The sequence below is a fragment of the Chanodichthys erythropterus genome, chromosome 5, assembly GCF_024489055.1.
Source record: "Chanodichthys erythropterus isolate Z2021 chromosome 5, ASM2448905v1, whole genome shotgun sequence".
NCBI lineage: Eukaryota > Metazoa > Chordata > Actinopteri > Cypriniformes > Xenocyprididae > Chanodichthys > Chanodichthys erythropterus.
This window is the reverse complement of record NC_090225.1, coordinates 27,322,823-27,338,267: the sequence shown is the minus strand read 5'-3', so window position 1 is coordinate 27,338,267 and position 15,445 is coordinate 27,322,823. Positions and strand designations below refer to the sequence as shown.

Here is a 15,445-nt window from a genome sequence, read left to right as displayed (position 1 = left end):
CTGGTACTGTTTTATTAAGTCTGGGAATATTGTGCATATTCTTTTGAAAATGCTACCATCACCTGGATAAGATTAAAGAGGCATTTGAATTATACTACAAATTCCTATATTCACAACAGACACATGTAAATACTGATTCAATTAAAACATTTTTAGACCCTATCGACCTTCCTTCTATTGGACAGTACCAAAATAACCTTACATAAATAAAATAGATAAGGCAGATAAAAAGATAAGGCATTAAATAATCTTAAGAATAATAAAATGCCTGGTAATGATGGTTTGCCTTCAGAGTGGTTCAAAACATTTAAAAGAGATTTCACCACTTCTTATTTCATCATTTAAGTTATTCCTCCTTCTTGAAGAGAAGTGATTATCTCAATTATACCCAAAGAAGGAAAGGACAAAACCCTGTGTAGTTCATACAGACAAATATCAGTTTTGAATGTAGACTATAAGTTATTTGCCTCCATTTTAGCGAAAAGACTTGAGACATTTCTGCCTGATTTGATAGTTGTAAATCAAACAGGGTTTATTAGAGGACGTCAGACTAATATTAGAAGAACGCTTCATAACCTTAATTGTATGAAGCTTTGTGTTAATACTTTGAAAAAGTTTATAAATAAAAGGTATAACAAAAAGAACACTTCACATAATACAACAAATCCAATAAGATCATACTAAAGCAACTTTAGTTAGCCTGGACATTTGATTGTGTGAATTGGGTATATTTATTTCAGGTTCTATTGAGGTTTGGCTTTTCAGAAAACTCAGAAGTTTCCAATCCCTGTATTTCAGACCCAAAGCTAGGATTTAAATAAATGGTGGCCTTACTAACTTGGAAAGGGGAACACAACAGGGATGTCCTCTTTCTCCCTTGTTATTTGCAATTTATATTGAGCCTCTGGCCTAGGCAATAAGGGAAAGTAACACAATTGGAGGGATTATTGTCAATAAAGTAGAACATAAATTAGCGGTATATGCTCACGATGTGTTGATTTATCTTTCTAATCCAGACATATCACCTCTTAAGCTATTTGATTCTCTTGAAGAGTATGGACGGTTCTCGGGGTACAAACTAAAAGAAAACTCAAATGTTGTGATTTGGTTTCAATCCAATAAAAGAACTTAGACAAAGATTAAATATTAATTGGAATCAAAAAACAATTAAGTATCTGGGTGTATGGTTAACTCAAGATTTAACAAAGTTATATAAAATGAACTATAATATAATCAATAGAAAAATGAAAGAAGATCTTAAGCGTTGGTCTTCTCTACCACACCTGAATTTTAATTCAAGAATTGAAAGTATAAAAATAAACATACTCCCGAGACTGTTATATCTCTTCCATTCTCTCCCTGTGGACATACCACCTAAGCAGTTTCAAGAATGGGATAAACAAATCTCGAGATTCATTTGGAATGGAAGCAAGCCAAGAATTAGATATAAAACATTGCAACTGGATAAAAGTAAGGGTGGCATGTCACTCCCCAATTTGAAAGATTATTATTATGCCGCCCAGCTGAGACCATTGGTGTGTTGGTGTGATTTAGAGGTGGAGACGAGGAAGGAAATAGAAAATGAGTTTCAAGGGATACCAGTTCAAGCTCTAATAGGTAAAAAATTCTAATTTTCAAAACCAAATCCAATATGTTAATCCAATAACACAATTTACTTTAAATATGGTGGTTTACTATGGTAAAGGAACTTCACTTGGAGAAACAAATCAGGATTTTGAATTGGGTGGCGTACAATCTAGATTTTAAACCAGGGACAAAGGATCATAGGTTTACGCAATGTACAGGGTGCAGAAATTCCTAAATAAATCCAATTATAAACAATGGTAATATGGAGAGTTTTCAAACTTTAAAAGACATGTTTGGTCTTGTAAATCAAGACCTATTTAGATATTTACAGGCTCGTCAGTATTATTTGAAAGAAATAAAGGACAATGATGAGATTAATCAGATTGTGCAGGTTATCATACAGGCATATAAGAAAGGTACAAGTAGACTGTATCCAAACTAAATAAAGTGATAAGTAATTCAAGGAATCATTCAATAGAATATATAAGATTAAAATGGGAAAAAGAGGTTGGCATATCCTTATTACCTGATCAATGGAATAAAATATGCACTATTCCACATACCTCAACAAGCTCAAGAATATGGCGTGAGTTTTGTTGGAAAAATCTGACTCGTTTATCACACCAAGAGTTAAGGAATTACAAACAAGAACCTCTCACCCATGCTGGAGGAGCTGTGGGGTAGAAAAACCCCATCATACACATATTTTTTGGCAATGTCCAAAGGTGAATGGTTTTTGGGAAGCTGTATGCTCTACTATTAATAGTGTTTTCACTCTACATATACCAAAATCATTTTCTGTTTTATATTTGGGAGATATTCCAGATGAGGTTGGACAAGGTGACAAATATTTATATAAGATTTTACTGGCAACAAGTAAAAAGGCAATAACCCGAAAATGGTACAAAGTAGACCCACATATGAGAGAAGACTGGCTTCAAATAGTAACAGAGGTTAGAGAAATGGAAAAAAAAATAAAATAAATAATAATAATAATAATAATAATAATTCACACATACACTTAGGCTGCAAATGCAAATCTTTGAGAGCAAATGGTGGAAATGGTTAATATGTCCCTTTGTGGTTTAGATGATTGTGTATGTAAAGTGTATATAAGTGTTTACAGATATAAGGTTCTGGTGAAATGACTAAAAGGTTTATATGTACTTTATGACAACTTTTTTATGTTCCTTAAGGTTTATATGTAATGTATGGCAACCTTTGTAATACCCTTGCTTTTCCTTTTTTTTTCTTTTTTCCCTTTCTTTCCATTTGTGTTCTTCTGTTCTCAGTAACAAAAAAATAATAAATAAGTAAAGAGTTCAGATGCTAAACCCTCTAAATTCATTAGACTTCTTTTCTTTAAAATTAGCATTTTTTACCAGGCTTTTACGATCAAGTTCAGGAGTTTCATTTTAACCCTTGTGCATCCTTATGGACATTTTTGTCAATTTCAGTTCTGTTTTTTGTTATAAGTGTGCCTTTGTTAATGCCATCTACATGAATTTTGGCTCAGGTGTTTATTTTTATTGGAATTTTAATATTTTACCCTCATTTCCTTCAAAAAATCAATTTTACCCTCTGTACAAAAAATACTCACACTTAGGACCTTAAGGACAAAAATGTCCACATTGAAACCCATTAAAACTGCAATTTTTTAACCCAGGGCCATTTGACTATAAAATGATACAATATTTGCAAATAGGCATTCATTCTATCGGCAAGGCTTCAAATTTTACATTTTTACCATTTTTTACTAGATTGTGCCATATTTTCAAATTTGGCATATAAAAGAAATACTCGCTTTATTTGAGTTTTCTGCTTATGCATATTATAGTCTATGACAAAGTCAATTTGAAAAATAATGCAGCTATAATTGTGTGGGTATACTGGTAAGGATGTCAGAGTGTAGTTTGCAGGTGTTTACTGAAAATTGTATTTGTGTAATTAGTTTGAAAGAAATTATATCATACTGGCAATCAAAAATCCCACTCCATGTATGAGTCACACCCTTTGCAGGGTCATAGGGTCATGTGAAAACTATGAAAAAGGTCAAAGAAGGCTTTAAGGTTCTTCTTTTGACCAAACACGCATCTTAACCCTTGATTGCACTTTTTCACTTGTTATTGTTTTTGTACGGAGATAAAAGTTACGCTTGAATTTGAAGTAGACGTTCAGAAGCCCCTAAACACATTATTTTAGTTTTCACCACAAGAAAATACTGATTTTTTAGTCTGGTAGATTTTATACAAAGTTTGAGTTCACACAGGTGTCCTCACAGCCAAACCTATACATATGTGGTGCTTGAGGGGTTGATCATTTCATTGTTTGAAGAGACGTTACTCAGCAGAGGAAGCTCTGAAACTAGTGCTGCCCACTGACACTGAGCACATGGGTGCATTAGAAGCCGAGGATGTAAAGAAACCGATTTGTAAAGTGTTAAAATTCTGAAAATGAATGAATGTTTGGTATCTATGGATAGAACAGATGCTGGTTAAAAAATTGACATCAGTGAAAGTGGAAAAAATATTAATATATAATATTTCTATGACAGTTTTTTGGCATGGACATTTTTGTCCATTATCGACCTAAGTGTTATTTTTTGTAAAAAATCTGACACTACAAAAAAAATATAAATGCCTCAAAATTAATGTTGTTGTTCTTCATTGACCCACCCAAGAATCTAATAAGCAAAGAAAAAAAAATTCTGCTTAGCATTTAGTTTATGAAAATTAACTACTATTTTTATTTTTTTCATAAAAAAACACCTATGGCATTATGTAAACAAACCAGCATTTAAAGGGTTAAAGTTCTTAAAATTAATGAATATTTGGTATCTATGGATAGAACAGATGCTGGTTAAAAAATTGACATCAGTGAAAGTGGAAAAAAATATCAATACATCTATTTCTATGACAGTTTTTTGGCATGGACATTTTTGTCCATTTTTAACCTAAGTGTTATTTTTTGTAAAAAATCTGACACTACAAAAAAAATATAAATGCCTCAAAATTAATGTTGTTCTTCATTGACCCACCAAAGAATCTAATGTTTGGTATCTATGGATAGAACAGATGCTGGTTAAAAAATTGACATCAGTGAAAGTGGAAAAAAATATTAATAAATCATATTTCTATGACAGTTTTTTTGGCATGGCAACAATTTATTGGTTTTTAACAAGTTAGATTTTCTTTTTCGTCAAAACCAGCTAAATTCACTTGTGCTTTTATGAAAAAAACCTCTAAAATCCAGCTATTTGGGACAAGACATGGTAAATAGTTGAAAAATCACTAAAGATGCAACTAAAAACCCTGAAAAAGATAAGTTTTTAAGTGATACGTGCTCTCAACCGTAGACAAACCTCTTTACACAGGGATCTAACACATGTCTCTTCTCAGCCTCCACTTTTTGCCTCCTCCGTTTATATGGCACAGCTTCCATATGAGACAGAAGAATAGCATCTTGTTTGACTTTGTCTTTGGCGAAATAGAGCTGTTGTTTGATGTACAATAAATCCGATTCCTTCAAAGTAACGGCACTGCACACAGAAATGTTATGAGTGCATTATACAACTGCGACCAAGCCATTTCCACTGTAGGCTATTTTGCCTTATGACAGGCAGAGTTTTGAGGTAAATAATGTTTTCTTCTGCCATTCAATGTTAGTAGGACAGGCTGATCCATTTCATCATACTCCATCTTTTATTTTAAAAATCGCAATCTGACTCTAAAAAAAAAAATCTCGGCGCGCCGCTATATTGAAACCACTCGGAATCATATGATTCGATTCACGCCTTCTGATTTGTTCTCTGAATATAGCGGCTTTAGCTGCCAAAGGGAAGTGGCGTCTAGAGGCTTTTGCCAACAAACTGATATTTCTGAATGGGCTGACGCTGCGATTTAGAGGATTTGAAGCATGTGATTTGTTGAACGTGTACTACGTGCCGTAAGCATTCGTTCAATGTGATTATCTAATTTTTGACAGAGATGGCGTTTAGCTGCTTTTGCATCTGAACTCTTCAAGTATTAAAAAAAAAAGAAAATGCTCCTCTCTAGATTTTCTTTTTTTATAACTATACTTTTTGAAGTTCATTCATATAGTTTGTGATGTAATAGCAGAAAAGAGGAGATAATAATAGGTTCACCTGCCGCTTGACCTGAGGCGCTACAGTGATCTGTCACTACACATCAAAGAGCGCCAAAAGCACATGTATTGTTTGAATCCCGTAATAAAATTGACAATTTAGAAGCTGAGATTTTGTTTCATATCAAAAGTAACCTGATCTGTCTCATCTGTCGGCACGTTGTCTGTCCTCTTTGCTCTGCAATGTATCTTTCACTGCGTGAAAAAATGGACGTGTGGTGTGAGAACAGTGAGTATGAATGAGAGTTGGTGGCCCTGCATGACAACATTTTTTGTAGTTATGCTAAATGTTATGTTTAATGCTATGTTAAACGCCCACATTTTACGAGTTCGACTTCGTTTGCACTATGCACTCCGAAACACTGTGTCTTCTATTGGATTCGATCCGGGAGAGCTGCATTACAGTATTGCGCTACAGCGCCCCCCCACGTTATTATAGGCCATTAAATAGGTCATTCGAGATGAAAAGACTATTCGTCAACAAAAATATTTGTCGACAATTTTTTACTGTCGACGTTGTTGATAATGTCGACTAATCATTTCAGCCCTATCACACACAATAGCCGCTTTTCCACTGTTGGGCCAGGGCGAGCGAGAGCTAACAGCGTGCTGGGCTGGGCCTATGGCCACAGACCTTAGGCACCGAGGCCAAAATTAAGTTGCGTTTCCACTGTCGGTCCGCTAGCTCCGCAGCGTTGATCTAAAAACCACCCTTAAACACAACTCCCTTGATCAAAGTCACACAACCCAACCCATGCACAGTGCATAAATTTACATGTTTACATTTACATTTACAACAACAAAAGGAAAAAAGCCAAATATACACGTGTTTACCTTATGAACCCTACTATGCTTGGCACAGTAAAACAATCTTTATATTATATATACAGTACACTCAACGCTTCATATTTAGATTTAATGTCATGCTTCAACTCATTTCCTCTTGCTCTCAAGTTAACTCTAACTTCCCGTTTTCAATTTGCTCTCAGTAGCATGTGTTGCTGAGTAAGACACAGACACCTACACAGACATTCACACTATTTTCCTTTAAAAATGTCAATGTTACTGTGATCCAAACAGATGCCTCTAAAACCTTTGCCATTCCTGAGCATATATAATTCAACAGTCCTACACTTTCACAGACAAACCTAGAAAAAAGGTCAGTGGGATATGATGGGATACTTACCATCTCCCTGATTTCTTTGGTGAGCTGAAAAGTGTCCGGTGTTTTAGGTTTGATGTTTGTGGCTCTTTGTTCCTTGGTAATAACATTTGTCAGCAACTGGAACTCCACACGATCATACAGGAGCAGAGTTATATCGGTGTCCGCTTTTCCGAAGGGCAGTTTAATGGGATCCGTAGAGATAATGGTCCTGATGCAGCCAGGATTAACTTCCTTGACATTGCCCTAATCAAATACATAAAGAGATTTTTAATGCTTCGCTCACATACTTCATGTTTTATAACAACTCTATTAGGGGTGCAACTTTTCGGTAAATAAAAAAAAATTAATAAAAAATAAATAAAAAAATAATTGAACTGTACCGTTCTCCACCCACAGTTCGGCACGCACTTGAACTGCGGTTCATCTTAAATCTGACGACGCATCTATAATATGGTTTGTTGAAAATAATGCGTAAAACAGACCGAGTACGACTAATGTATGTTTCTGAAGATGTATACGGATTCTGGCTTCCAACAGTGATCAACAAAACGTGGACAAAAGAGAACCATATTGAAACTGAGACCCTAAAACCATGATAAAAACCAAAGCATAATTAATTTGAACTGTTACACCCCTAAACTATACAACAGGACATTGTTACCATGACACATCAAAGCAGTGGCTCTCAAAGCGACCCCTGTGGTATACAAAAATTATTTTGTCTATCGACATGAAATTCATAACTCTTTGTCGGCAGAGTCTGAGGTGATACGTTTCGGTTTTGGTGAAAATTGGACGAATGGTCTAGAAGGAGTTTGAAAAAGTAGGTTTTGAAAGAAACTCAAAAATGGCAGACAGGAAGTTTGGCCAAATATGGCAAAATATGTTCTTGGCATGACCCAAGGAATCTATTGAGAGCATTTAATTAAAATAGACTAATTTAATCAAAAGTTGTTAGCTTTTTTGTAAATTTCATTTTAACTTTTCACCGCAAGGTGGCGCTGCCCTGAAAATTTTTGAGTACTGTCAGGGCATAGTGCCGAAGACACAGACTGAGTTTCGTAGCGATACGCTAATATGTTCATAAAATACAGCATTTTATGGCTAAATTCTAAATGGCTAACGCAAAATGGCTGATATGGGTTGGATATCATTTGAGATTAGGGTTGCAAAGGGGCGGAAAGTTTCTGGTAAATTTACGGAAACTTTCCACGGGAACTTAACCGGGGGAATTTTGTAAATATTCCAATTTGGAAACTTAACAAGAATTTACGGGAATTTATGGAAATTTATGGGAATTAATTGGAAATTGATATAAATGTATAATATTTATATAAAATGTATCATATACAAACATAAATATAAACATTTTGTTTGGTTATAACATTAAATTTCTTTTTCGCATTCAATTAATTCTAATTTAGTAAATATGTAAAATAAATATTTTTATTGCAGCAGTTGATACGTGTTATTTATTTCAGTTTCACATGATCCTTCAGAAATCATTCTAATATGCTGATTTGTTGGAAACAGTTGTTCTGCTGAATATTTTTTTGGAAACTGTAATACTGTTTTTTTTAGGATTCATTGATGGTTAAAAAGTTAAAAAGAACAGCATTTATTCAAAATAGAAATCTTTTCTAACAATATCACTTTAATATCACTTTTTTTTTTATCAATTTCACATATCCTTGCAAGTATCACAGGTTATAAAAAATATTAAGCAGCACAACTGTTTCCAACTTTGATAATTGAGTATCAAATTAGCATATTAGAACGATTTCTGAAGGATCATGTGACACTGAAGACTGGAGAAATGATGCTGCAAATTCAGCTTTGCATCACAGAAATAAATTATATTTTAATGTATATTAAAATACAAAACCATTATTCTGAATTGTAGTTATATTTCACAATATTACTGTTTTTTCTGTATTTTTGATCAAATGTGCATGTTATGGACTGGGGCAATGCACAGTGCATGCAGGGGGTGTGTCCTCAATAGCCCTGCAGTAAGTAGTGTGCTGTGTGAATGTCAGTGTAAAAATTCAACCGAAATTTTATTAAATCTGGTTGTTTTAACCAAAATTATGCTGCAAGATGTTTTTTTCAACTACATTTAAGTACCCTGTTATAGGCTAACCTGCAATTTTGCAAATTCCCTGTTTATTCCCATAAATTCCTGTTAATTCCCATATATTCCCGTTAATTCCCATGGAAAGTTTCCAGCTTTAAAAATTCCCAGAATTTTGCAACCCTATTTGAGATGGATATCACTCGACTCATCATGATGCCCTGATTCTAACGAGAATATTTTTATGATTTTTGGATAATTCGTTCCGAAGTTATAAGCAGGAAAAATAAATAAAAAATCGTTCCGAAGTTATAACCAAAAAACAAAAAGTTTTTTTGTATCTCCAGTCCAGTAGGTGGCGCTGTGCCGAAATGCAGCATGTTACCTCAAGACAGCGCTACATAGAATTTGTTTGCAGATTTTTCAAAAATGGTTTGACAAATCGACTTGAATTCCACTTTTTTCTCTCCACTTTTTGTCAGCATGGTCTGAAGATAATCTAGTTAAAATTTCATGAAAATCGGAGCAAAAGCCTAGCAGGAATTCGAAAAAGTATGTTTTTCAGAAAATTAAAAAATTACAGGGAAATTTTCATGATGGAAAATGATCACGTCATAGGGTGCAAACTAATCGTCTTGAGCTAAGAAATCAGAGGGAAAAAAAAGAATTGTTTCTAACCCTTATGCTGTTCACACCAAACGCGAATAGAGCGTCAAATTCGCGTCTACCGCGTCTAGTTTGGCGCTTGAACATTTTGAATGCATTCGCAGGGAATTCGTAAAAAACAAGCGTTTGAAGCGAAATTGACGGGCGTCCGAGGCGAAATCCGCTTCTTGTGGGAGGGGCAAGTGCTAGGCGGTTGTCTGTTTGCAAGATGGTGTTGATCGTGCGTTCATCGAGAGAGCTATCGCTTTGTATTCGCGGCTCGATAAACGTGTACGTGACTCAAAAGTGAAATGTGTATTTACAACTTACCAGGTTGCCCAATCTCCTCACCGACACTCTTCCAAGCGAGGTCCTTTTTATTCCTGTCTCTATAGAAGTATGAACGAATTCGCGTCAGACGCGTGAATGCACAAAAACGCGCCGCGCTAAATGCCTCATTCGCGCCTCGAAACCACCAGACGCGCGTAAACGCGTCTTTACATTGATTTAACATTGAAATCATTTGCGCCAGACGCTGTATTCGCGTTTGGTGTGAACACAGCATTATGAGTCAAAAGATATTAGCATAAACGCGAGTGAAATTTTGGACAGGTGGTGGCGCAGGAGGCATTAAGTTAGAGACTCCAAATTTGCTATGGTGACAGATCAGACTGTCCTCTACCTGTGTGCTAAATCTCTCAAATTTTTACCATATGGTTCTATGGGCTGCCATTGACTTACAGAGCGGAAGAAGAAGAAGAATAACACCAAATATTACAACAGATGTCTACACACCTTCAGTGCTTGGCCCCTAATTAAATCTGTTAATCATATATAATGATCGCGTCTCTTCAGAAAACTTGGATTAAACTGCTCAAATTATTTTGTATTATTTTATATAATGTCTTTTGGCATTTTGGCTAATAGACTTTCAATGGAGGGACAGAAATCTTTCAGATTTAATTAAAAATATCTTTATTTGTGATTTGAAGATGAACAAATGTCTTAATGGGTTTAGAACAACATAAGGGTGAGTAAATGACAGAATTTTCATTTTTTAGGTGAACTATCCCATTATGGACAGATGGAACAACTTGATAAATGATAAATGAAATTAAATTTAAACTAGTGAAATTTCTGAAACTACAACAACCTGGCCTTGATGAACCTCTACTGCATGTTGCTGAAGGAATTAAAACATTCAGACATTCTCAATCCTTTCTTATCTAACTCACCAAGGCCAGCAGCAGTCAGTCACCCACGCACACATACATGCACAAGAGAAAAAAAACTGGCCTGTTCTGTACATTTGTTCATTTATGAATACACTGTTAAAAAAAGATTGTACATGAGGTGATGACAGTTAATATGAGTACTGCTTCAATATGTGAATTGATTAATGTACTTGTTAAAGTCATTTTGTCCCTGAAGTTGTGATTGTGGGTCGAGGCTGCTCAGAGTTCCCACTCACTGTTTCTGCTTTTCACTCAAGGCCAACACACACACACACACACACACACACACACACACACACACACACACACACACACACACACACACACACACACACACACACACACACACACACACACACACACACACACACACACACACACACACACACACACACACACACACACACACACACACCTGCAGAACTCCCTCAATGCTCAGCACTCTAACACTTCCTCCCCTGAAAAGCTCTCATATTTCTATTCTCAGTACACAAGTGCATTAATATTGAATAGTGAGATTAATACTTTTATTAGATGGATCTATCTTTACTAGGGATGTCAATTTACATAAATTCCCATAATCGATCATTGTTAAAATCTGAAGCGGGGGTGCTACTAAAGGTATCATGTTACTTAACCACTTGCATAACAAAACGTTTTAAAGCTTTGAAGCTTGACTTTACAGTGAATATAGGGAATGAGACCAACACTTATCAAGTGCTTTTAAATTTGCTGACATATTAAAAGTGCTCTACTTTCATAGTGGGGAAAAAATAACTGCTTTACATGAAAATGTGATCTGTAAAATCCTTGTGAGACTTGTGTCATATATCGTTGAAAACGTCTCAACTAGAAGAATACAAGCTTATTGTTTTAATATTATATTGTTTCAGTTAGAGACCAAACTATTCCAAGCATTTGTATGAAATACTGCCGCTGACGCACATGTTGTAAACAGTATAAACATGATGCTTTTGTGCCACATTTATTCATGATTAATAATGCAATGCATAATGCGTGCTTATACAAACATAATAATAACACAAAGTCATCGAATCATTTATTCAAGAGAATGTAGTACTGTAATGTATGATCATGCTTCTAATCTTCTAAGCATCCCTAATCTTTACCATAAAATGAAAGCAGATTAGATACCATGGATAGATAACTTGCCCCATCCTCCATTTCTTGATTGGACAAAAAGTACTAATGTGACTTTTACTCACATCAGGAAGGGTTGTGATAACTACGCCTTCATACACCGTACTGTCAATGTCATCTGTTCCTCCTGGTGCCACTTTCACGTCAACCGCACATTCTTTTCCCTAACATCACAAGCAGTTCAAGTACACAAATTAGAACATTTTTCAACACACAAAATGCTTCAAATGAATTCTGGTATTTTATCACGTATATAAACACTTACCAGATTTTTCACTACTGTGAAATGCACTTTAACCCCAGGCACCAAGTGAGCTCGGTTTCCAAAAAAGGCATCAAAAACAAAAGAGAATTTCTTCAAATCCTCCCGTTCAATGAAACCACAATTATTCTGAGGGGAAATGAAAAAGTGCTATAAAAATGTTTGATAATCAAAAAGCAAGAAATAAATTCATTTAAATAAACGTAGCACAAGAGTCATTTTAAATGGTTTTAAATGTTACTCCGAAAATAATGGATTAAAAAAAGCATCCTAAAACATACAATTCAAGTCCTGACTTCTGATTGGTCAGCAAAGATTTTCAGCTGGAACGTACTAAACTAAACCCAACACGATAAGATTCCAGCGACAAGCAATTTGTCTGTCCACACCACATGACAATATTCAACATTATTCAAAATACATAATCAGAGACTTATACAATCTTTGTCATGTAATACATTTTTTTGTGGTTACAGAGTTCATAGTTTGGATGTTTGTGTTTCCTTTAACAGGTAAATTATGCATTGCTTTCATTACGGCTATTAACATCTTGCACAATAAGACTAAAGTTAAACCATTTTAATATAATACAAAACGTGTTTTGTGTTGCATATGCCTGTCACAGCGGGTTAGGACAAAAACTCAGCGCGGTTTAGCATCCCATCTGGTAAGACACACTGACATGTTCACCACATTATTCATTATTAATGTTATACTAATAACTTACAATATCATTAATACTTACGCCAATAAATGAAATGACTCCCAATGAGCGTCCACGAGGAGTGCTGAAACAAAAACACACATGGCAGTTTACTTCAACCTCTCCTTTCTCAGAACCACTGTCAATTTTCCAGCAAAAAAAAGTATGACTATAAATTACTTTGCAGATATATTCTTGAATGTTGATATCTTTGATGCCATCGATTTAGGAGGTTCAGTCTTTGCCGGCTGATCTTTTTTCGTCGGAGGTTGGGGTGGAAATGCTTTTCCAGGAGGAGGCATGCTCTGAAATAAAAAGCACTGCATTTCCACAAGCTCATACAAACAAGAGCAATAATTTAGTACTGAATTAAATACAAGGGTGAACTTACAGTGGCATTGAACGCCTCAGGTGGTGGCTGCATTGGACCCGGGCCCCGGAAATCTAGTGGAGGTCCAGCAAACCCTCCTCTCTCTCCAAATGCATGATTGCCCTTATTTACATGAAAAAAATGATTTGCTTAATTCTACATTAAAGTCACCTAGAAAATAAAACTGACAACTGTTTTTAATGGAATATTTCAGTATTTATTATAAATAATTAATCTGTGACCATATGTTTGGGCTGCTTAAGTTAAAACATTCATCTGGGACTGGGTCATGTGCCATTTCACCATATTTGTAACGCAAGTCATTTATAAGCCTACGCAAACACAAGATAATACATCAATTTCTAAATATGCAAATTGTTGTTCATCGCGATTTCAAAATAATAGTTTAAACCCTCACTCTGAGTTTAAATTGCCAAATATTAAGGATTAAGTAGACATTTTAATTAAATGCTGTTTGGCCAATATTAAACAAGGATTTGATCTGCTGTAAAGTGTAACAACAACAATCACCAGGCCACTGGCACCCTCTGTAGGCATTTGTTATTATACATAATATACATAAGTTGATTACATTTATATTATGCATATTATATTGTATTTTAACAGTGTTGTTCAATAAAACCATACAATTATTTGCTTTTGATACTTTATTTGAAGCAATTATTTTTGCTTCATTAGCCGCATTTCCACTGCCGGGCCGGGCCGGGCCTTAGTCAGGTGATGGTCTACACACTGAAATGGGTTGGGTTGTGTGACGTTTGATCAAGGGAGGTGTGTTTAAGGGCGGTTTTTAGATCAGCGCTGCGGAGCTAGCAGACCGACAGTGGAAACACAACTTGATTTTGGCCCCGGTGCCTAAGGTCTGTGGCCACAGGCCCAGCCCGGCACGCTGTTAGCCCTCGCTCGCACTGGCCCGACAGTGGAAAAGTTATGTATTTTAAGTCATTTTAAAGGCTATAGTTCACTTAGGTCTATTTAAAAAAAAAAAAAAAAAAAAAAAAACATGATCAGATTAATCGTCAAAATAATTGAATGATTTACCGAAATAATTGTTAGTCACAGACCAAGGTCAGTTAAAACATTTCAAAATACACCTGCGTTGTTTTTCATTTTGTGACTTTCAGTCGAATAAAAGACTTTTTTCCAGTCATACATTTCAAGTCATACATTTCATCATTGAAGATTTCTTAAAAATAATGTAAAAATATTGTTCTCGTGGATACAATCATGTATCATCTCGTCTCGAGAGCTAATTTGTCACAACCCTTGTGGGCATCATTATACCTTAAACTCACGTGACCTCATAATCTTTAATCAAAATAACTTCCCTTCCTTCTTGCAGCGACATCTCTTCTCTGATTAAGTGTTTAAAGGCATGAGGGCAACCAATAGCAAACCACAACCATCAATGATCCAATCAATCACTTCCGGTGGAGCGTACGCTGGCGTGCCTGTCTGCCGCTGTTCTCCGGAGCGTTATGTGCTGTCTGCGGTGGTTTTCGCCGAATAAATTGGATGCTGCCGGATAACGTGCTTTCCTTCTCCTGGTCATATAACTTTGCATTTCTGTTATGGTTTCCACCAGTGGATTATCCTCCGCCTTGTGGATGTAATGGTTGTTCTGGATTGGACTAACTCAAGGAACTTTGTTGACATTTAGCCAGCGCAACCTGCACTACAAAGTTGGCCTGCGAGTCTCATCGCCTGGACACTCTACCGACCTGATCCGTTTTGTTATTCCGGTGAGTTAGCTTACACTTGCCCATCGGTCTATTCATTAGTGATCAGTGTGTTGTGGGGGCTTGGTGATCTTGAATCAAAGGCTGCCCGGTCCCGTACCTCCTGTCGATTGTGTATTGGTGGTGATTTGGCCTCGCGCTGTGACAGGCTGTGTAGATGGGTTGGTTCTGGCTTTTTTCCTTTTATGTTTATACTGTTTTAACGAACTGGCCTTTTATTTGGATAACTCCTCATGATTCATCCGTTTGGCGGTGCATCGGCACGAATAGGATGTATTTCTACACTGCCTCTGAACTTTTGAACTTGAACACCGCGTCTGACTGCCGAGACATACAAAAT

The 15,445-nt window shown here is 35.8% G+C and overlaps 1 protein-coding gene across 4 annotated transcripts in view; it reads right to left on the bottom strand.

The window, feature by feature from the left end:
- Positions 1 to 15,445, bottom strand: part of si:dkeyp-121d4.3 (uncharacterized) — a 42,501-nt gene that overhangs the window by 18,827 nt on the left and 8,229 nt on the right. For all 4 annotated transcript variants that reach the window (XM_067386750.1, XM_067386748.1, XM_067386747.1 and 1 more), the window contains exons 2-7: positions 13,367 to 13,468; positions 13,156 to 13,280; positions 13,018 to 13,060; positions 12,276 to 12,401; positions 12,076 to 12,174; positions 6,917 to 7,138 (exon numbers count right to left, since the gene is read on the bottom strand). In XM_067386750.1, the coding sequence (XP_067242851.1) occupies positions 6,917 to 7,138; positions 12,076 to 12,174; positions 12,276 to 12,401; positions 13,018 to 13,060; positions 13,156 to 13,280; positions 13,367 to 13,468 (717 nt within the window). The remainder of the gene's footprint in view (positions 1 to 6,916; positions 7,139 to 12,075; positions 12,175 to 12,275; positions 12,402 to 13,017; positions 13,061 to 13,155; positions 13,281 to 13,366; positions 13,469 to 15,445) is intronic.